This window comes from Haliaeetus albicilla, chromosome 2, assembly GCF_947461875.1.
Source record: "Haliaeetus albicilla chromosome 2, bHalAlb1.1, whole genome shotgun sequence".
NCBI classification, from domain to species: Eukaryota; Metazoa; Chordata; class Aves; order Accipitriformes; family Accipitridae; genus Haliaeetus; species Haliaeetus albicilla.
In genome coordinates, this window is record NC_091484.1 from 16,029,383 (window position 1) to 16,049,547 (window position 20,165).

General features: G+C 50.8%; 1 protein-coding gene across 4 annotated transcripts in view; it reads left to right on the forward strand.

Annotated features, from left to right (window-relative positions):
* CBFA2T2 (CBFA2/RUNX1 partner transcriptional co-repressor 2) overlaps nucleotides 1–19,678 on the forward strand; it is a 65,646-nt gene extending 45,968 nt beyond the window's left edge. For 3 of the 4 annotated variants that reach the window (XM_069807399.1, XM_069807410.1, XM_069807419.1), the window contains exons 2-11: nucleotides 1,828–1,971; nucleotides 5,789–6,030; nucleotides 8,214–8,303; nucleotides 8,886–9,067; nucleotides 9,713–9,966; nucleotides 10,657–10,742; nucleotides 11,869–12,064; nucleotides 13,825–13,893; nucleotides 14,260–14,450; nucleotides 16,621–19,678. In XM_069807399.1, the coding sequence (XP_069663500.1) occupies nucleotides 1,828–1,971; nucleotides 5,789–6,030; nucleotides 8,214–8,303; nucleotides 8,886–9,067; nucleotides 9,713–9,966; nucleotides 10,657–10,742; nucleotides 11,869–12,064; nucleotides 13,825–13,893; nucleotides 14,260–14,450; nucleotides 16,621–16,911 (1,745 nt within the window). In that variant the 3' untranslated portion in view covers nucleotides 16,912–19,678. The remainder of the gene's footprint in view (nucleotides 1–1,827; nucleotides 1,972–5,788; nucleotides 6,031–8,213; nucleotides 8,304–8,885; nucleotides 9,068–9,712; nucleotides 9,967–10,656; nucleotides 10,743–11,868; nucleotides 12,065–13,824; nucleotides 13,894–14,259; nucleotides 14,451–16,620) is intronic. The other variant, XM_069807408.1, reaches the window with a different exon arrangement.
* The last annotated feature ends 487 nt before the right edge of the window (nucleotides 19,679–20,165 follow it).

Consider the following 20,165-nt stretch of genomic DNA (forward strand, 5'->3'; position numbering starts at 1 on the left):
CGGGAATACAGCATTCAGTTGCTTTGCCAGAACTTAAAAGCTGAATTTCTTAGTTGATAGATATTTGTAAAAACTGTGGATTACAAATTAGATTGTAATCTAATTTGATTAGATTACAGCATGCGCTTTAATACCTTTCCTCGGTGGCTTAATGCAGCATCAGGACTGACCCCGGGTGGCACAGAGCCCCTCTGCATGTGTTGTTTTTCGTCTGTGCCCCCTTCAAGGGTGTGCGCTGGGAACCCCCTTTAGCCACCTCGCCGAGCGGCAGCGCTCACTTCTATGCGAGCTCCCGCATTCAAAGTGGTGCGCTTGGCTGCTGCCCTGAAGGTCTGGCAGACTTTTCTGCTTGCCAAAAGCCAACAACTGCCTGAGAAAATTCACTGGTCCAAAGCCCGGCTCGCTTGCACCACAGAGAGGTGAAGGATGAGCATCTGCACCTCCCTCACCCCCTGAGCGGGGGTGCAGATGGGCGTGCTGGGAACCCATCGGTGTTCCTGTGTGAGGACATGCTGGAGCACGGTCACAAGCTAATCGAGCGAGGCGAGCAGCGGCTTGAGGAGCAGGGAGCGGTGACCGTGCTCTTGGAGGGGCAATTGGCCTCGCATCGCATCGTCTGGGGTTGCAAGCTCCACAGCCAGGTGGGCGCCAGAGCCGCCGGCAGTGTGACATGGAGCACCCCTGGGGGGTTGTGTTGGCTCCCATGGGAGCTGCACTTGTGGAGATGCTTAGGTTTTGTCTGCTGAGCTGTCTGGTTTTAAAAAACAACCCCGAAAAAATCCCCCAAGCCCCCTAAGGCTTGCATAAGCTCATATTTCTTCCCTTTCTCTCATTTTCCGCCAAGGATGCCTTTTGCAGCTGATTTCAGCCACACTGGAGCAAGGAGCCTGGCCATGCTGTTCGGCTGAGTTAGGACATCCCAGCAGAGCTTGGGTCCTCAGAAGGGACCCTCAGAGGCTGAAAAAGAAGCTGCGGTGTGAGCTGGCGCTGTATTAGACACTAGAGATTCCACACAGGAGGGAAGGTGTGAATAGCTGATGTCAGCTCATTTTTGCAATGCTGTGACTATTTTGGTCACTTGCTGACAGAGCTGCTGCCAAAGTTGCACCAATGCTCCCTGCACAGCAGGCCAGCACCCACCCAAAAACCAGGTTGCCTGTTGCATGGCTCTGAGCTGGCATTTCCTCCAGAGAAGCTGTCTTAGGGCCAGGCAGCATGGGGAGGCTGCGCTGGGCAGCGAGGACAGAAATCCCTAGTGTAAGGGAGAGGAGGTGCAGCAACATTTAATTTGTGAGGTTTTTTTAAAAGGCAAACGTGCAAAGCTGGTCAGAGAGCTGTTTGCCATAGTGGCTGCTTCAGAGCATGGTTTTGCTGGTCGGGGAGCAGGGCTGGAGGTGAAACCTCGGCAGCCCTCACCAGTGCCACCCTGTGCATGCTGCCGAGGTGTGTGTGGGCATACCTGGGGAGTGCCGAGGGCATCTTAAGCAGGGGGAGAAAGCAAAGCAAACAGCAGAAATACTTTGAGGAAGCATCTTTGGGCACAGAGGGTGAGAAGATGCCGTTGAGAGACTGGAATGGTGAACACAGGCATCCTGAGCCTGCCTGGCAGCATCTCAGGGACACCCACTGCACCCTGGTTGCCTGCCCGCCAGCTCGGGACCGTACCCTGCCTCCCCTGTGGTGGCATGGGGCCATGCAGACCAGCTTGGGAGCCTTGTCCGCCCCCTCAGTCCCCTATCTTCACCCTTGCAACTGTACTTCATGTGCTGGGCGGGGAAATGCTTGTCCGTGACTGTCACTAAGCGTTACCACCTTCTCTTCGTACAGTTGCTGCTGAGAAGAGGGTGCCAGTGATGCCTGGATCGCCCGTGGAAGTGAAGATACAGTCCAGGTCCTCTCCTCCCAACATGCCACCGCTGCCACCTGTGAACCCTGGCGGCCCCCGGCCTGTGTCCTTCACCCCAACTGCACGTAAGACCCCAATAACGCTGCTTTTCCCTGGGACCAGCTTGAGCCGGGAGGAAAGGTTCTGCTTGTAGAAGTCACCAGGGATCTCAGCCATCGGCCAGGGCTGCTCGCCAGCATGGCGAGCGTTAGTCATGCTGCAGGGCTGTAAGGAAGGGGCAGAGAGGGACGGGCTTTCCTGCTGTTCTGCTATGTATGCAGGATGTATAGCAGGGTCTGTAATCCCTCCCTACCCCCCTGCCTTCTCCTACCTTACTCCTGGTGCTACCTTGAGTCCTTCTCCTTGCAGGTGCAGCCTTGATTTCTGCCATAAACTCTTTAAGAAATTGAAGTCTTTTATCAGGTCAGCTTCAAACAAGCCAAGAGCTAGGCTTTTCACTGTATCCTCTGGAGGAGTTAATTCCCGCTCTGCTGTATCTCATTTTGCAGACAGTGTTTCTGCAGCTGAGATTAGAAAGTTTTGCTTTTTTTTAATTTCCCAGCCTCGGAAATTCCTTGCTGTCCATCCAGCTTCTCTTTTCTCCATCTTCGCTTTATAATCTTTGCTATTAAGCTGCAGTAGATCCTGGCCCTGCCCAGCTGCAGCGCAGCCTCATGCCCACTTCTTCTGGCAGGGGGTTGCACAGAGGTGATTCTGCAGATGGGATGGACGTACAGCCTTTTCTCACAGCCTAGAAAGAGCACAGACTGTTGGTTTTTTTTTTTTTTTCTCCCTTAGCTGATATTTCAGCCACTTAATGTATTTTAAAAAGCATCGTTCTAGAGCAAAGCTGCTTTACTTTGTGGGAATGGAGTTATCTGACCCCGGCATGTGGCATGTACATATTTTCCAGGCTTTCCTCACCTCTTTTCCCCTGCGCTGAGCATCTCCCTAGCTGGTTCTGCATTGCTTTGCTGTCCACGATGGTGTCTGAGATATCTCAGTTTCACACTGGCAGTGGATTTCGGAGATTTACAATCCAGCCTCTTTCAGGACACACACTAATGCATTGCATGATGCTGGCAATAGCACTAATCTCCGGGTTATCCCTCCAGACACGTTGTCCCCATCTTTATGCGCTGAGGGGTTTTTAATGGCTCTCCTTTTGCTCAGGCAGAAAAAGACCATTAGCAAAGTGACAGAAATTAATTTTTCCAATGAGGTTGCTTGGCATACTGCTAAGGGCCAAGGAGCCTGAATCTGCTGATCGCAGATGACTTAATTGCTCTTTCCAAGAGAGATGAGAGATGCAACGTGTGGTGAAGTTTATTCTTGCTTTTTACTTCTCAGTTGCACCAAAGGGTCTTTGTCAGAGTCAGTGGGTATGTATCCAGCCCTGTAAAAGCCCACAGCTTGGGCAGGCAAGGAGGAGCGTGCTGGAGGAAGGCCATGCCTGCCTGCAGATAGTAACAAAAGGGTTGGGGAAACGGGGAAAGCCTTTGAGTATTGAGGTCCTAAGGCAGAATTTAACAGAGCAGCCCTAGAAGATGACTTTTATGTTTCCAGGAATTTAGCATCCCCCTCTCCCCCCACTTGTAATCCCACCAGTCTGGGTACACCACCTCACTTGCTTCATCACTGTCCTCCCACCTGGAAATAGAGGCCCCAGCCCAGCAATGTGGTCTGTGGCAGAGCAGGTTCTGGCGACGCGCAGGATCAGATAACTGCCAGTCGCCCTGCGGTAACACGGTTTGCAGGAGGGTCAGGCAGAGTAAGCCTAAAAATGCAGAGAGCGGTTACGGGGCTGCATCTAATGGCAGCCCCGAGATGACTCAGCTTGCTCCGCTTCCGTGGCATCACCTGAGTCCATCAGCCTCTGCTGTTCCCATCCTTGACAGCCTCTCCCAAGGGTCCCCCACAGCCCCTGGGTGGGTCACACAGTCCCTGCTCTCCTTAGGTTTAAATTTGAAAGAATAAGAGAGAGCAAAATAGAGAAGGGAGTAAAGCACCTTGGTCGCAGCTGCTGGAGAGTGCGGAGCTGCACAGCCCTCCTCTGTTTGAGAGAAGCTTCTCTGGGTGGCTTACCCCCCTATTTATAACACGCTTATCATGAAATAAATGCTCTTTATGAGTAATTGCCAGAAGCCTTGCCTTTCACATAGCTCTGTGTTTGCTGATGCTGCTGTCTCTGCAGGTCATCTCTGTTCATTTGCTGCTTTGGGGAGGCCGGTGTGGACAGGAGTTTTTCAGGTTGCATTGGTCCATAACAAAAGGCGTGAGCTTGCTTTGCCTTTGCACTTCCATCCTCTCAATCCTGGCCTTTGCCTTCATTTCATCATCTCTTTGTCTATGAGAGGACGCATCTTTGTTATGCCCCAGAAGAGCCCATCACCCCCCTGGTTAGCAGGAACCACCTTTGATGGTCTCTTTAGCCTTATCTTTCCCTTGCATCTTAACTGACGCTGGTTAATCTTCTCCGGTTCCCTGCCGTGCTCACCATGGCAGATCCAGGTGCGTGGAGCCCTTCCAGCCTCCAACCCTGGTGTGCCCCAGAGCGGTTTAACTGTTCAAGTACGTCCCGCTGCCTTCTCCAAAAAACCCTCACTGGGGTCATGAGGATTTGGTATGATCCTCGTGAAGCTGCAGCGGAAATTTTGGCATCTTTTTTTGCAAGCTGCTGCTCCATCATGGTGCGTGTCTTCCCCTGCCCCACATGCAAGGAGCAGCTCTGCCAAGTGTCTTCAGTGTTTCTGCTCTGAGCACTGTTGTTTGAAATGGTTTTTATAGCTTGCAGCCTTCTCTTCAGTGCTTGCATCCATAAGGGATTCAAGGCTGGGCTTTTAAGGATAACCCAGTGGATCAGCTAAAACTATATTTACGATGATGTACTTTTCACCTCTAAAATGCTGGGTTTATACTGAGTTGGGGCCCCAAGTGCACAGCTGCTCTTCAGACAGGGCTCTAGATTGCACAACAGTGGCGCAGGGATGTCAACAATTTATTCTAATCCCTTGCCGAGTTCCCAAACTTCCAGCCCTTCAGTCTGTTTCGACATGCTTGCCGCTTACAGGAGGTGAAGTTGCAGATGGGACCAGGTTGGAAAAAACAACCATGTTTGCAAAACTGCCTGTAAATCCCCAGGGAGGTACAGCAGGCAGGCACAGCAGGGCAGGATGCTGTCAGCCATTCTCCAGGCAAGGTGGGACCCTGGCTGTAATGAGCACTGATGACTCGTTGTAAAGGATGAGGCTGGGAAGGATCCTTGGATGGTCTGGAGTAATTTCAGCCTGATATAGACCAGAAAACGCTGCTCAGGCTGTAAACTTTGAGCTAAAGCACATTTAATTCCTTAGGCTGAGCATACGGCAGACTGAGTCATACCCCAGCATTGGCTTTACGCAGCCTGACCCCATGTCCTCCCAGGCCCCTTCAAATGCAAATGGAGGTGTGCCTGCTCTACTGAGCCCTAATCCTGTGGTGTTCAATGGCCCTGGAAATGAAGCTCGCTGAGCGGAGGCTGGCAGAGGAGAGAAATGCCAGGGAAGTCACTGGCTGTGGTGTAAATCAGCACTGAGCAATCCCATAAGGAAAACTCCTGTGGGTGCCTTGGATGGGTGCATGGTTCTTACGTGCTGGTGGCTGCAGAGCATCCCCACAAGGTCAGGGGAAGGTTGAGGAGAAGGCACACACATTGCCCATGACCAGCTCCATAGCTGGGTGCCCTCCGGCACGGTGTGCATGCTCTGCTCTGGCCATAGCCCCTTTTCTGGTTTTTGCCCTGTTTGCTAGTGGCAATTAACCACCAGCAGCAAGCCCTTGTGTGGAAGATGAATCCTCTTAAACACCAGACCACAGGGACGTGCCCATGTGATGCTCAGTAACACTTCTGTCTCCTGTTTGCAGTGCCCAATGGAATAAATCATTCCCCCCCAACGCTGAATGGGGCACCATCCCCACCCCAGAGGTTTAGCAACGGTCCTTCCTCCTCCTCCTCCTCCTCACTGACGAACCAGCAGCTCCCGGCCACGTGCGGTGCCCGGCAGCTCAGCAAGCTGAAGCGCTTCCTGACTACCCTGCAGCAGTTCGGCAATGACATTTCGCCAGAGATTGGGGAGAAGGTCCGGACCCTCGTCCTGGCACTAGTGGTAAGCCCTGCACGCTGACCTGGGCTGCCTTGTTTTTGTCAGACCACTTTGGTGATGGGATCCTGGCAGGCAGTGCGTGCACATGTTACACAATATTATCTGTTTGTGTCTTTATAAGCAGAGCTGTTGACTGAGCAAGACTGTGTAATGTGTAATGCTTTCTGCTAAACTTGTTGTCTTCTCTTTTTCTTGTCTTCAGTGGGTTTCAAAAAGCTGTTTGTCCAGTGGCTTTGGCATGAGCTTGGGTGCAGCTGAACTTAAGAAAACTTGGAAGGATTGGGACTAGGCTTTTCTATAAAGGCCACAAGTCTGGTGCCATGGGCTTGCTGGAAGCTGTGGGCTATGCTGGGCTTCTCCATTTCCCCTTGCAAATGAAACTTTTCACACAATTCAGAGGAGCCTGTAGTTTTGTACTAGAGAAGTGTTTTCTTGCTCATGCAGATTTATGATTGCCTGGCCCTGACTGTGGACCAGTTTACCTCTGATGTGTTTCAATACAAAGAAATGCCAGTTCCAGCCACCACTTTGTTAGTGCTGCCCTGACTTCAGTGTGCTCAGACTCAACGCTGCTTTGCTCAGCAAGGCAGCCAGGTGTAATGGAAAAAGCAGGGATGCCGATCGGGAACTGGGTCCCAGCGCTAGCAGGGACTTGCTCTGGAAAGCTGGTAGTGCTTCTCCACTCCTCGGTGTGTAGAGAATATCATGACACTTCAAAGATTTCACTTATGATATGCAGTGAAGTATTTAATGGGTTTTTTTCCTCTTTATGGGCTGCTCCTGCATGTCTTAAACAAGCTCACTAGCATGGCAAAGTTGACTATTGCCAAGGTCTGCAGAGGATGGGAAGGCTGCTGTTGCAGAATAGGAGGTTTGAGCTTCTGCTGTGCTGTTGCTTTTCTGATTGCATATTTGCCTGCATTACCAAAGGCATTGATTCTTTGCTTGTGACAGTCTTAAGGTGCAGCTACAGGAAAAAGCTCGGTAAATAACTTGTATGTATCTTCTGCCCTTCTTCTGCACTCCTACCCTTGGATTTGTGAGAGCTGGAGTTGGTGGCAGTGCGTGCATGCATAATGTGTGTATGCGCTCCTGCCCTTTTGCAGCTATGACAGCTGAAAACACCCTTCAAAAAACAAATGAACAGGTCTTGCTGAGGAATTTTGACTAATATTTGCAGGTATACAAACTGACTGGTAGGAATGCTGTGCAAGCCCATACCCTGGACCGAGACCTTGGAGAACAGCACCACACCGCCTGCCTGGCTGTGGTCTGGTGTGGCACCCAGAGCTGCTCCCAAGCTGATCTCTGCTTTTTGGCGGGTTTCTTTTGAGGCTTAGCATGCAGTGAAGGTAGCTAGACTGCAGGCAGCCTGGAGTATTTCTGCTTCCAGGGTTGGCGTGGGCAGAGCAAACGTGGGTCTGTCCATGGCCTTGGGGGCTTTCACAGCACTTAAGCACTGGATGCAAAATGCTGCTGCTGAAGAAGGAAGGCGTATATATTTCCATGGGCGTAGGGTAGTACCTTAGCTTACCCTTTTGGAAAGGAAATAAGCTGTCCAGGTTCCTCTGACTGTCGTTCTCACCACTGATTGTGGTAATTGCTGCAGGGATGAACTTTGTATGTGCAGGTTATCAAATGCTGCTTGTCCCAGGGAGCACCCAGCCTAAAGGGCCACGGGGGATGCAAGGTCGGGCCAGGAGGGGACCATGCCAGTGGGATGAGCAGTGGGCTGGTGGTGACTTTGTGGATGGTGGATGGATTAGATGAGATGAGATGAGCTGAAAGGGAGGAAGGAGGAGAGGAAGGTGTGCAGCTCTGAGCAGCTGGAATTGCTGTTTGGCTCCCCGCAGCCTGCCACAGGCCACCTGGCCAGGGTACAGGAGATGCCAGCTGGGTCCTGCTGCCTCCTCAGAGCCAGTCCCTGCCTCCAAGCCCCAGAGCTGGGAGGATGCTGGGCTGGGCAGTGCCTGGCTGTGTGCAGCATTCGCCCCTCGCCTCATGCAGCATTTCTGCTCCATTGGCCTGAGTCTTTTTGGCTGCATTAGGCAGGATCCAATGCAAACATTGTCAGTCCTGTAGTGGCAGATGCAGTCTCCCTTCCAGTTCTGTTCATTTGGAGCCGTTTCCCACATGTCTAAAAATAAGAACAAATTGTCATTTCATTTCTTAATTTCTTTTCTCAGAACTCAACGGTGACAATCGAGGAATTTCACTGCAAGCTCCAAGAGGCGACGAACTTCCCCCTCCGGCCGTTTGTGATTCCCTTTCTGAAGGTGACAGGGAGCTGGTGGGGCTTGCTGACGCTCTGTGTGCCGGTCTGTGCTGCTTGGCAGCATGTCATTGCTGGGAAAGCTCTCGTTTCAAGCACCATGGCAATTTTGTTAAAGTCCAAGACAGACTGCACAGTCCGTAGCAGTGGCCATGTGGGACTGGCTTGCGGAAAGCTAACGTTATAACGAGTGCCACATATGTCTGCTTGTATGTTAGGGATAAAGGAGACAAACCAAGCTCCATTCAGCAGCTTCTGATCCTATAATCTTATTTGCGAATGTTCAGATCTAGAATATTTGAAGTGTTGGCGTACGGAACACGTCTGGGGTGGTTAGATGCTGGAAGCACAGAGCACTTCCTGGGACACTTGGTTTTTGGGTGCACCAACGTCAGGTTAGCAGCTCTTGAGAAAACACAGGTAAATCTGACAGTGCAGATAGCAGGAGCTGGAGGATCCTGAGTGGAGGCCACTGGCTCGAGGTGTTACTGCTCTGAGGGATTATGTGTGCAGAGCAAACCTTCTGCGAATGGCTGGAAACGCCTGCCCACAGCCTGCATAAACCAGACCCATGCTTGTTTTCCAGGCCAACCTCCCGCTGCTGCAGAGAGAGCTGCTGCACTGCGCCCGGGCTGCCAAGCAGACGCCCTCCCAGTACCTGGCGCAGCACGAGCACATCCTGCTGAACACAAACACCACGTCCCCTGCTGACTCCTCTGAGCTGCTGATCGAGGTGAATGGGAATGGGAAGAGGCACAGTCCGGACAGGTAAAACCAGCTATCATCGCTCTGCCAGGTTCTTGAAGTTGTGGAATTTTTTTCGACTTTGCTGCTGTCAAAGCTTCAAGCAGCATCCAGGGCTAAACTGTAGGATCTTATCAACTCCCAACCACTATTCTGGCTGTTAATAAGACATTGATGATTGTCCTCCTGCACTGTGAATTCAGGTTGGGATCCTCTTTCAGGCAGGTTCTATCCCAGAGGAACTTATTGCGTAGCACTGAAAAGCTAGTCTGGAGAGCCGAGCAGTTCTCCACCTCCACGGGCAGCAAGCGGAGGCACTGTCAGGGCTGGGAAGGATGCAGTTCATTTTCACCACTTTTTTTATTCCAACTTAAAAGTTGTTATGTAATTATGTGGAGTGTGCCTCAAATTTATAAAAACTGTGAAATTTTAATTTGGTCACACTCAGAAAAATGAATCACAACACTTGGGCATCTTGAACTTTTTCTTTGACAGGGTCATTTTGAGGATTTGTTCACAAGTTGAGCATGTTTGGTTTAGCTCCCTGCCTTTACCCCCCAGTAAAATCATTGCTGCCCAAACTCTGCTGTTTCAAAATCTGCATCTTTCCCTTTCCAAGTGCGTTTATGCAGTGCTAATGAATACCTCTTTTTGCTGGTGTGGTTGCAGAAGGGAAGACAGCAGCTTTGAGAGGGAGCCGCTGCCAACAGAGCCTCCGGCCAAGAGGGTGTGCACCATCAGCCCTGCACCCCGGCACAGCCCTGCCCTGACAATCCCCCTGATGAATCCCGGGGGGCAGTTCCACCCCACCCCACCACCCCTCCAGCACTACACCTTGGAAGATATCGCGACCTCCCACCTCTACAGGGACCCCAGCAAGATGTTGGAGCACAGAGAGATTCGGGACAGGCACGGCGCTCTTGGTGAGAAAGCCAGGAGAGCTTTTAGTTGTAGAAGCTGTGAAGTCCAGCAGCTGAGCTTTGGCATCGGTCCTTGCTTGGCCACTCGCACCCAAAGCTGTGTAATGCTGGGCATGTCCTCAGCAGTGATTTTGCAGGGAATTCAGAGAAAACAACTGGCCATGGGAGGTTAAAAATGGGAAGAGTGAGAGTTTGTATTTCCCCGTATAGATGTAAAGGCTGGAGCCACTGAGGATGAGGAGGAAGGACCTGGTGTTTGAGTTGAGTGGAGGGCAGGGAAATAGAAATTAACCTTTCCAAGATCACTAAAGCGGAAAAGCAGAGCCTGACCCCCTTACTCACCCTGTTTCTTCCTGGGTGTGCATGGGATGTGCATGCTGTGTTTCCAATAGGGAGCCTGAATCACAAGCTCTGAGCTCCGTGGGTTTATAATAAGGGAGCCAGGTCCCCAGGCAGGTCAGATCCAGACCCATGAGTGGATTGTAGGACTTCCAAGACAGTGACACGGACAAGGATAAAAGCACCAGTGTGGAATTGTCCCTGTGGTGCTGCCTCCTTGAGATGTATTTTAAATTCCCAGCTATATGTAGCTGGAAATACGGCTCTTTATTATCACTTTGGGGTCACCTTACCTCTCCAGCACTGAAAGCACTCGGTCCATCTAATCGCTCTTCTGGCTGTGGTTTGTTGCAGGTTTGAATGGAGGATACCAGGATGAGCTGGTGGACCACCGCTTAACAGAGAGAGAGTGGGCTGACGAGTGGAAGCATCTTGATCACGTAAGGAATGGCAGGAGGTGTGGGAAGCTCTGTGGGACGCAGCAACCCAGTGTTCCGCCTGCTCCAATTTGTGATTTTCTTGTTGTTGATACAATATCCAGGCTTTCCTAGTGGCTTATAGAGGAACAAGCCACCACAAGAAGGTGGACGGTGAGTAGGGCAGATAGGAGCAGTAGCACTTTCCTGACAGATTTTCTCTGCCCGTGGTCAGTGGAAGCCAAAATCACTCTGGACTAAGCATCTGGAGTTGGGGAGCTTTTCCTGCAGAGCATGGCCGTGTGCTGCCCTGGCTGTCTGAGCAACCAAACCCAACCTTGTCCCTGCATGGGTCTTCTCTGCCACAGCCCTGGCCAGCACTGGACCAGCAAGTGTGCAGATGTGCTATGTGCAGTAAGGATATAGTGCTTACAAAATAAGTAAACCCATCATTATTTTTTTAAAAGATTTTTTTTCCTGAGGTGCCAGCCTTTTATGGGCCTCAACTAGGTGCCGACAGCAAGACTTGGTACTTCTGGCAGACTTTCTGCAGTCAGCTTTTTCCCTCTGAGCAAGGCTGCTCATCCAACCACTTCACTGGAGAGTTTCCCCCAAAGAGAAGGGATTGAAATTCAGCTTTCATCATAAATGCAGAGACCTCATGCTTGCTTATGCTCTAAAGCTGATGGTTTGGTTGGGGTTTTTTTTGTGGGGGAGGTCGAGTAGAGGCCCCATATCTGAATATTTGAGAGTTAGGATGTGGCTATGGAGAGCTGGCACCAGATTCACAGCCAACCCTTGCATGGGCTCCCTATACCCATAGGAAAGCGGTGGCTTTTTTCCCCTCCACCTTTAGGAGCATGGCCTGAAGGTGTTTAGCCACCTCCTGTGGTGACCAAGGCCTTACGGTGCAGGTGTGACCACCTCCTTCCCACCTGGTGCTGCATCCCTGCTCGGTATCGCTGCTGTGCATACAGGTACGGGACCCAATCTTACCCGCCTGTATGAATACTGCATCATCCAAAATACCGTGCTCGGAGCCTGTTCCTGTGAAATGACCTCATGTTTCATTTTCCTGGGATGGTCCCTTGGGCAAGAAATTCGGGAGATGACCTCTTGAGCAGGACTGAAAACTCATTCCTCCCTGCAGGCACTGAACTGCATCATGGAGATGGTGGAGAAGACCCGGCGCTCAATGGCCGTGCTGCGGCGCTGTCAGGAGGCCGATCGGGAAGAGCTCAACTACTGGAAGAGGCGGTGCAGCGAGACGGCAGAACCGCGGAAGGCGGGCAGTGAGCTCATCTCCAGGCAGCACAGCCCCAGCAGCTCCGACTCCATCAGCAGCGGTAAGCGAGGGGTGGGTGTGGTGCGCCAGGACCTTTTTAAGTAAGTGTCTAATGAGGATAAAGCTATATTAGGCATAAAGTGATGATAATATATTCAAATTATTATATAAATTAAACACTTAAGCAGTGCATAGCTGTTCTCAAAGCTTTGAAGAGAGACAAGTCAATGGACACGTTGAAGCTCCTGGGTGAGCTCCTGAAAGCAGCATTTGCTAACGTCTGAAGGCACCTTCGGGGGGCAGCAGCAGCTTCTGCTAGTGCCGGGAGAAGAGCATCTTCCTTGTCACTGAGCCATACTTGCTGACCAAACCGAGCCAAGTTCATCCAAAGCTGAGAAACCAGGGGGTGAAAAGGCAGGAGAGGTGGTTGATTCCACCCCTCTTCCCCTTCCAGTTTGTCTTGCCTAAAGGATTTTAAATGTCAGGGTCTACTAATTCTAAAAATGCTGAAGACTGCTCTAAGTCTAAGAGCTACTACCTGAGTTACCAATTCTATTTTTATATCATGAGTCAACTTAACTTTATTAAAGCTGACTATTTGTCCCCTCCAGTATGCAGGGGTTTTGACCCTATACAAGAAATAAGTCTAAAATGGTGACTTTATTCATTTGGATGTTATTCTGATTTCCATCCAAACAAATACGCTGCAAATCAAATGCTGAAAAAAAACCCCCAAAAACTGATCATTCAATAATAAAAATGGATGTTGTCTAACAATAAGAATAAAGGTAAAACTAAAAATCTCAATTAGATATATTCCACTTGTTTGTATTCAAAATAAAGACTGAATCCTCCTGCAAGGAAACCAAGCGCCCATGGCTCCAGCTGTAACTGCAGAGCGGCCTGGATGTATGCAATGACCTGATGAGCACAGCTGGCTTTTAGCCCTTCTATATTTAAGTATATTGTGACTAATACACTTACAGCCCCATGTTCTTAAAGGTGATGTAATTTAATTTTTTTTTTATAAATTGGGAATGTTGTTGATGCTTTCTCCCCTCATGGGACCTAGGGCTAATTTTCAAGCTCCATTGCTGTTGCAAGAAGGTGCAGTTAAACATCAAGAAGCATCCCAGGTGTGCCGCAGGCTTAAATAACCTCACCACCTTCCTGGAGTGCTTTTGTTCTCCTACCAGCCTTTGACATGAATCAGTTTTTGTTCTGACCCTTCAGAAAGTTACTCTGAAGCCTTAAAAAAAGGGATGCAGATAAAACACAGGATGAGCTTCTGAAAAGCTTCCCTGTGTGACTGCAGTCCATGTTTAGGTCCTTGCGTGACTCTCCCCACCTGTCCCGTAGGCTCTTTGTAGGCTTATGGGTGCTGGGGAATGTATATACCTCTTGCTGTAAGAGGTCTTGCAGGACAGTTTGTCCATCAATTCAAGCCTTTGAATTGCCCCTGGAAGTGGAAAGTGCTGCGTTTAATGTAAACTGCTGGTCATATAGATTGATGCTCGAAGTTGCTGGACAGTGCAGATGTTTGATGGCATGTATTTATAAGCATTGCCGGTTGTTATAGAGTACCAGGAGATGGAAATGGGTTATACAGCGTCATAAATTATGCAAGGCACTAATTAAATGTTGTAATTTATCATCTGAGTGTTTGATGAATGGCTTCAACTGTAGGAATCCTGTGCTTTGAGTTTTAGCTGGTTAATTCTACCCTGCCCCATGATGTACTGAGGTACTGCTGGGCACTTAAGCAGCAGTTGGGTGAGACGAGGCTTTGCCAACCTTTCCCTGTGTCCCTTATTCCAACAGATTCATTGCGGGAGTTCAGCAACAGGTCGGGAACAGGCTACGTCACTGAAGAGATATGGAAAAAAGCTGGTATGTGTTTGCTAGTAATCTCGGCGAGGGATTCTGCCAGGTCAGTTGAGATAAACACAGATGCTGCAGATTTGCTCTGCAGAAACAGGAGAATCCCAGCTGCAGGAACGCCCCAGGATGTGCACATCTGGCTACCAACAGCCCCGGCCTGGGTTTTCCAAAGGGCTCTGCTCCTTCTGTACGATGCCAGTGGGGATCCTGTGGGGCTGAGCCTGGCCTTGCCGCACCCAGGAGCGGTCATAATGCTGGTGCTGACCATGACCCACAGACATCCCAGTCACAGGGAACACGCTGCTGCCTCTCGATGTCTCCCAGAGGCTCACCACGCTCCTTGGGCAGGTTGTGAAGCTGCTTTTTTTCTTCCAGAAGAAGCCGTGAATGAGGTGAAGCGCCAGGCCATGTCAGAGGTGCAGAAAGCGGTGGCGGAAGCCGAGCAGAAGGCATTTGAGATGATTGCCTCCGAGAGGGCTCGGATGGAGCAGACCATCGCAGACGCCAAGCGCCAGGCCACCGAGGATGCTTTCTTAGTGATAAACGAACAGGAGGAGTCTACAGAGGTAAGGTGCCCCGGGACCTCCTAGGAGGGGACTTCCAAAGACTTACAAGGTCTCCAGGTCCTGCCTGGCAGTGACTCGGAGCCTGCGGGTCCCCTGTCCCTTTTCCCTTTTAAAAGTCTCTCTCCAATCAATAACTAAAAGGATGCATTGGTACCCTAAAAAAAACGTTTTGATTTTGATTTTGCTGGCAGGGGAATCAGCCTAAGTAAGTTACTAAGCCTCATATCACCTAGTGAGATATTTGCATGTTGGAAAAGAAGGGATGACTCTTAGTTTGTCATAGCCAGCGACACCTGCTGAATGAGTGTCTCTTAGAGAATTTCTTTCTACTCTTCAATTGTTAATTACCTTCACTGTTCCTTAACTGGAAGCTCACTTCATTAAGCTTTGGAGATCTCAGCTGGACTGGGCAAGGAAAATTGCATGGTTAATTCCTGCATCACCACAGCCCAGCCACATGTGGTTTGCTTCATTTTATTTTCTCCACACAAACGCAAGAGCAGAGGCTTTGCCTCTGTTTCTGCCAAGCAAGAATATGATGGGAATGTGGAGTTAATGTCCTCTGGGGCTGTGTGGGCAGCAAGTCTGTTTCCCTCCTCCTGTGGGATTTCAGTTCACCCTGCTGACTGGGGCTTGGGAAGCTCTGGTGCTGGGTTCTCATACACGACAGGAACCACGTAAATATTAGGTGTTGTTACAAAGAAGTATGTGTATACTCTGATATTTCCCAATTAAATCACTGAAGGTTGAATGTACCCGTTGATAAACATATGATGGGAGTGGGTGGAACTGCTCAGGAAGCCATGGAAGAAATGAGACAAGCAATGATTTCTCCATAGGGGAATACCAGAGGAGTGTCCTCCTACTCCAGCCGTCCCGGGGAGCAATGCGGGACCTCAGCAGCAGCCGAGCATCCCCCCGCCAGCACACTCCCATGCAAGCCCCAGAGCCCTTCTCTAAAGGCCGTGTTGAAAAGCTGTCACGTATTCTGGCATGCTGTGTAACCTTTGAAATACAGTTTAAAAACACCGCTTGAAGTGTAAACAGCTGTAAAGCAGTGACCCAGTTTTCCAAGAGTTAGTGCAGGCTTTGGTAGGGGGTTTTTTTGGTCACGAGTCCTTCTTCTGGAGGACTGAGGAGCCTCAGGGACACGCTGGCTCTGGAGCAGCTTGCTCCCAACCACCTCACTTTCGTGCTTCGCTGCTAGCCCATAAATCATCTCCATGAGCTGGTGGCTCCAGCGCAGACCCCAGGAGCGGGGAAACTCACTGCCCTTCCTCACAACACGGCTGTCCGATACAGGCCAGCATCTCCCACCACCCCGCTTTCCTGCTTCAACAGCTTTTTGCTTGTGGGCACAGAAGCGGTGGCCAGCGAACGGTGCCCCATTGGGCAGGGTTAGAGGCAGGCAGGCTCCGGCAGAGGCTGCTTTTCCGCAGCTGAACTTGTCCTCCCCACTATGCAATTGCTAACGTGTGAGTCCAGCTGCAGGAAAGCTAATCCGCCTGCTCCCCTCCTCGGAGCAGCTGCAGCCGCAGCTCCCGGCGCTGGCCCCTTGCCCCCACACTCATAAGGAAGCAGTGGCACGCCGTAAGCCCACCAGCTGACGCCTCTCCCAGCGGCCAGAGGGGCTTTGCTCAGCTTCCAGATTGAAGCTCAGGCTCTGGCAGTGCTTCCACCTGTCTGGGAGGCTTTCAAATGAGCTTTTTCTTTTCCAAATTAGCCTGCTCCGACCTCTTGTGCAGCTAGGCAGGGTGCAAAGCAAATGGTGCCTGTGCAGCACGCTGTAATCCCTGCAGAGAGCACTTGGCTGGGAGCAATACCAAAATAGAGCTGCTTAAAACAGGAAATAAAAAGACCGAATAGTAGCATCTGCAGCGTGTTTTTTAGTCCTTGCCTGCTGTTTCCTCTCTGCATTTGGGTGGATCTAGGGGAGAGGATATGACCGGTGCAGTTTGGAAGGTGGTTTCAGGCAGAACGGGGGAGTAGGGGTTAGTATCTTTGGCAAAGGGCTGTGAAATAGAAGGAATTAATGGTTTGCTCATTTTAATATTACTAAATCTAGGCCAGAGGGCAATGAACAGTCCCCTCCAGAGCTGTTGAGTCAGCACCATCCTGCAGCTCTTGGAAACTAAACCCATTTTCAAGTGTGGCGTCTTTGGTCTTGCAGAGTTGCTGGAACTGCGGTCGCAAAGCGAGCGAGACATGCAGCGGCTGCAACATCGCCCGGTACTGCGGCTCCTTCTGCCAGCACAAGGACTGGGAGAGGCACCACCGAATCTGTGGCCAAGGCCTGCACGGCCAGAGCAAGCCGCTGGCTCTGCCCACAGGCCGATCGGCAGCCGCTGCTGCCAAGACCCTTGACGGTGTGCCCAGCCCGGCCCTCGAGAAGACTTCGGCGACCACCTCCCGGTCCTCCACCCCGGCATCCGTGACAGCAATAGATACGAACGGACTCTAAATGGGAAGTTTTGGTTCAGTCCATTTGATTAGTTCCCCTGGGGTTTTTTAAGCCAAAAGAACCCCCCACAGCAACTTGTATCACTTGACATATTTGACACATCACGCCGCCTCCTCAGAGCGCCAACACTTGGGGCTTTGCCATCTCATTCTGGCTTTTTTCTTTTGTGGCATATGAAGAACTGGGGCCAGCCTTGCCCGCGGCACCTCCATGCCCGTCTCTCTGCAGGGGGGTACCAGAGCATCATTCAGGACCTAGAGGAGGCCAGGCACTTGCTCGGGAGGACTTGGACTTGGTGGAGAGCACTGCTGGCACACACAGGAGATGCTGAGCCCTGTCCTCATGGGTCAAACGTGCTCAAGCTCCTTTCCTGAGGTGCCTGAGCCACCTCCTCCTTCAGCTAACTTTCTCCCATAGTATGCATCTATCTTTTTTTCCCTTGCTCCCAGACAGCAGTGTCTAAGATGGCCATGCTGGCTGGTTGTTGCTGTGAACAGACCGGAGCCAATTTCCCAGCAGGAGCATCTTGTCCTCTAGTGCAATGGCAAAAGCCAAGCCCTCTTCTCTTCTGCCTGCAGGTTGGTGGCTGATGATTGCAGAGAGGGAGGAGAAGATTCGTCTGCTCTAAACCAAATGTCAGTACCAGGGAGGTACGGCTAGTCGCTTCTGGATGGCCTGGTTTTAATCCTGTTCTGTGACAGGACAGACAGTTGTGTGTGTTACCCTGGGTGGGACCTTTGCTGGGGGAAAGTGCAGAGCAAATCTGGATTTGTTGCAGGTGTTTATTGCCCTTTCCACCTGGGTACCGTTATTTTGCTATGCAGAAAGTGGTGGTTTTTTTTTTCACTGCATGGACCTTGTTGGTTTGAGAGTTACTGCCGTTGTTTTTGACCAGAGATCCTCATGTGATTGTGATGGATTACTTATAGTCTGTTCTCTTCACACGCATTGGCCAAACTATTAAAATAAATGCAGGACTTGGTGTCCTATGTTGGTTCTTACCCCCAACCCCAGGGGGCTCCTGCAGTGCTGCTTGGATGCCAGCTGCGTTCCTCTCCCCGGAGATGCCCAGGGCTGCACAGCTATCACTGCCTTGTCCAGCCTTCGGAGACTTGAAGATGCAGGCTTGGAGAGCAAGGTCCGGTGGGGATGCCATGGTCAGCCTGGGAAGATCCATCACTTGGAGCATGCCTGCTGTGGTGCGGAAGGAGGGATTCAGTGCAGTGCAAACCCTATAATGGACACTGACCCTCAGAGCGGCTATTTTGGGGCTTGGTGGGGCTCATCTCAGATGCTTCATGGAGGTCATCAGAGGCACAGCCCATGGGAGGGATGGGCATGTGCCCTCTGGGGAGCTGCACCGATTTCCCACGCTGCACACAAATGGGCTCTAGAAAACCATCTATTCAGCAAAGCCGTGTTTCCGTGACTGTTTTTGTACGATTGCTGCGCTGGAGCCCAATGAGGCGAGTAATTCCCAAATTATTTTTGATTACTTTTTCAATTGGAGGTGAATAATAGAGATGTAATGAATTGTCACTGAGTTTGCAGTGGTATAGCTGGCTGCTGGCTGCTCGGGGATAAGAGAGTGACCCACTGAACCAGCTTTGTCCCTTAGGGAAAGCTGTTTCAGAAGCTGCTGTCATGGCATAGAGCGGGTGATTCCCGTGTCTGCAAGGTTTTATTATGCAAAAAAGCCACAAAGTCGCCTGGTGTTCAAGACAGTTCTCGAGTGGCAGTTGGGAACCTCTCCCTGGTGTCCCCCAGGAGCCGGTGCCGGGACTCCCAGCTGCAGCAGAGCCCTTTGCAGGGACACGGCTCCCAGCTGAGCAAGATGGTGCTGCGCTGCTGGGATTAAGGCAGCCCCGAATGGGGTGGCACTCGAGCCACCCTGACCTGCAGCAGCAGCGAGGCCACAGCAGCCTGGGGAAGGTGACACCCAGCCTGCAGGTGTTTACCCCAAGAGAGACGGAGGCGGCAGGGTGAGCCCCAAATTGTGGCAGCCCCATGCTGCCCTGCCTGCTGCACCTATCACAAAGGTCCTGGGAAGTGGTTCTGTCCAGGCTGCTGTGGCAAAGCTTAAAAAGATTTGCTGTGCTCAAGTCTGTAGCGTGGAGAAGGATGGCATGTCGAGCAGGGAGGAGCAGAAAATGCTTCAGGCTTGCAAGAGCACTGGGGCAGGGGGGCTGCCCTTGCACCCCCACTCCTCTCCCCAGAGCCAGGGGGCTGAAGGGCTTTCCTGCCATAAGGGGACATGTGCGAATTCGGAGCAGCCTCAGGTACACAACGTCTGGTTGCAATGTGCCAATCCTCACCTGCAGTCCTGACCTAACACTGTGGGTCAGTGGCAGCCAACTGCCACGAGGACAGATGCAGAAAGAAGAGGAGGGCAGGGCTGGAAGAAATTGTTTGTAAATAGATTGTCTTCCATAAATCTCATGCAACTTTGATGGCCGTGTACTAAAATGAACCCCAGTGTAAATGAATGAAATACTAACAGTCATGATTAGAACGATTGTTTCTTTTTTTCTTTTTCTTTTTTTTTTTTTTTTTTTTTAACATGGAATGATAAATGTGAAATTTGGACAGGGGAAGACATTGGGTTGAGGTTTCTATTTTTTTTTGACATTTAATTCTGTAATAGAAATTTGTTACTTCATTCCTGTGCATAACTTATTTAATGTACTGTATAAAGGAACCCAAACTGTTACAGATGTATTTAGTTTGTTCTACTCAAAAGTAGTCAATAAAAAGACTATATTCATCATACAGCTCCCCCTTCCTTTCACCGAAGGAGCAGAGGTTTGCTGTGGTGCTCCGGCCACCATCGTGGTTTCTGTGGGAACGCTGCCGCACTGTGGCCTTGGCCAGGGGAGGTGCAGGGTACGAAAACTTCCTCCCCTGCGGTGGCGGGTCCTGGCGGGGAGCCCCCAGCAAAGCCCAGGAGCAAGTGCAAGCAGAGCTGGCATTCACCCTCATACTCAGTAATTTTGGCTTCATGTTTAAATATGTTCTTTTCTGAGCTTTTTTTTTTTTTTTTTTTTTTTTTTTCTTTCATTTGAGCACAGACCAGCCTGCAAGGTGCTGTCACAGCTGGCTTGCAGTGCCACCAGCTGTGTGTCACCCCTAGCCACCTGAGGATGCCCACTGGGCACACCTTTGCCTAATCTGAGGATTTCAAGCTGAAGGCTGCTGCAAACACTAATCCAGTGGTAAAGAAATCCAAAACTGGGGGCCAAACCCCACACTAGTCT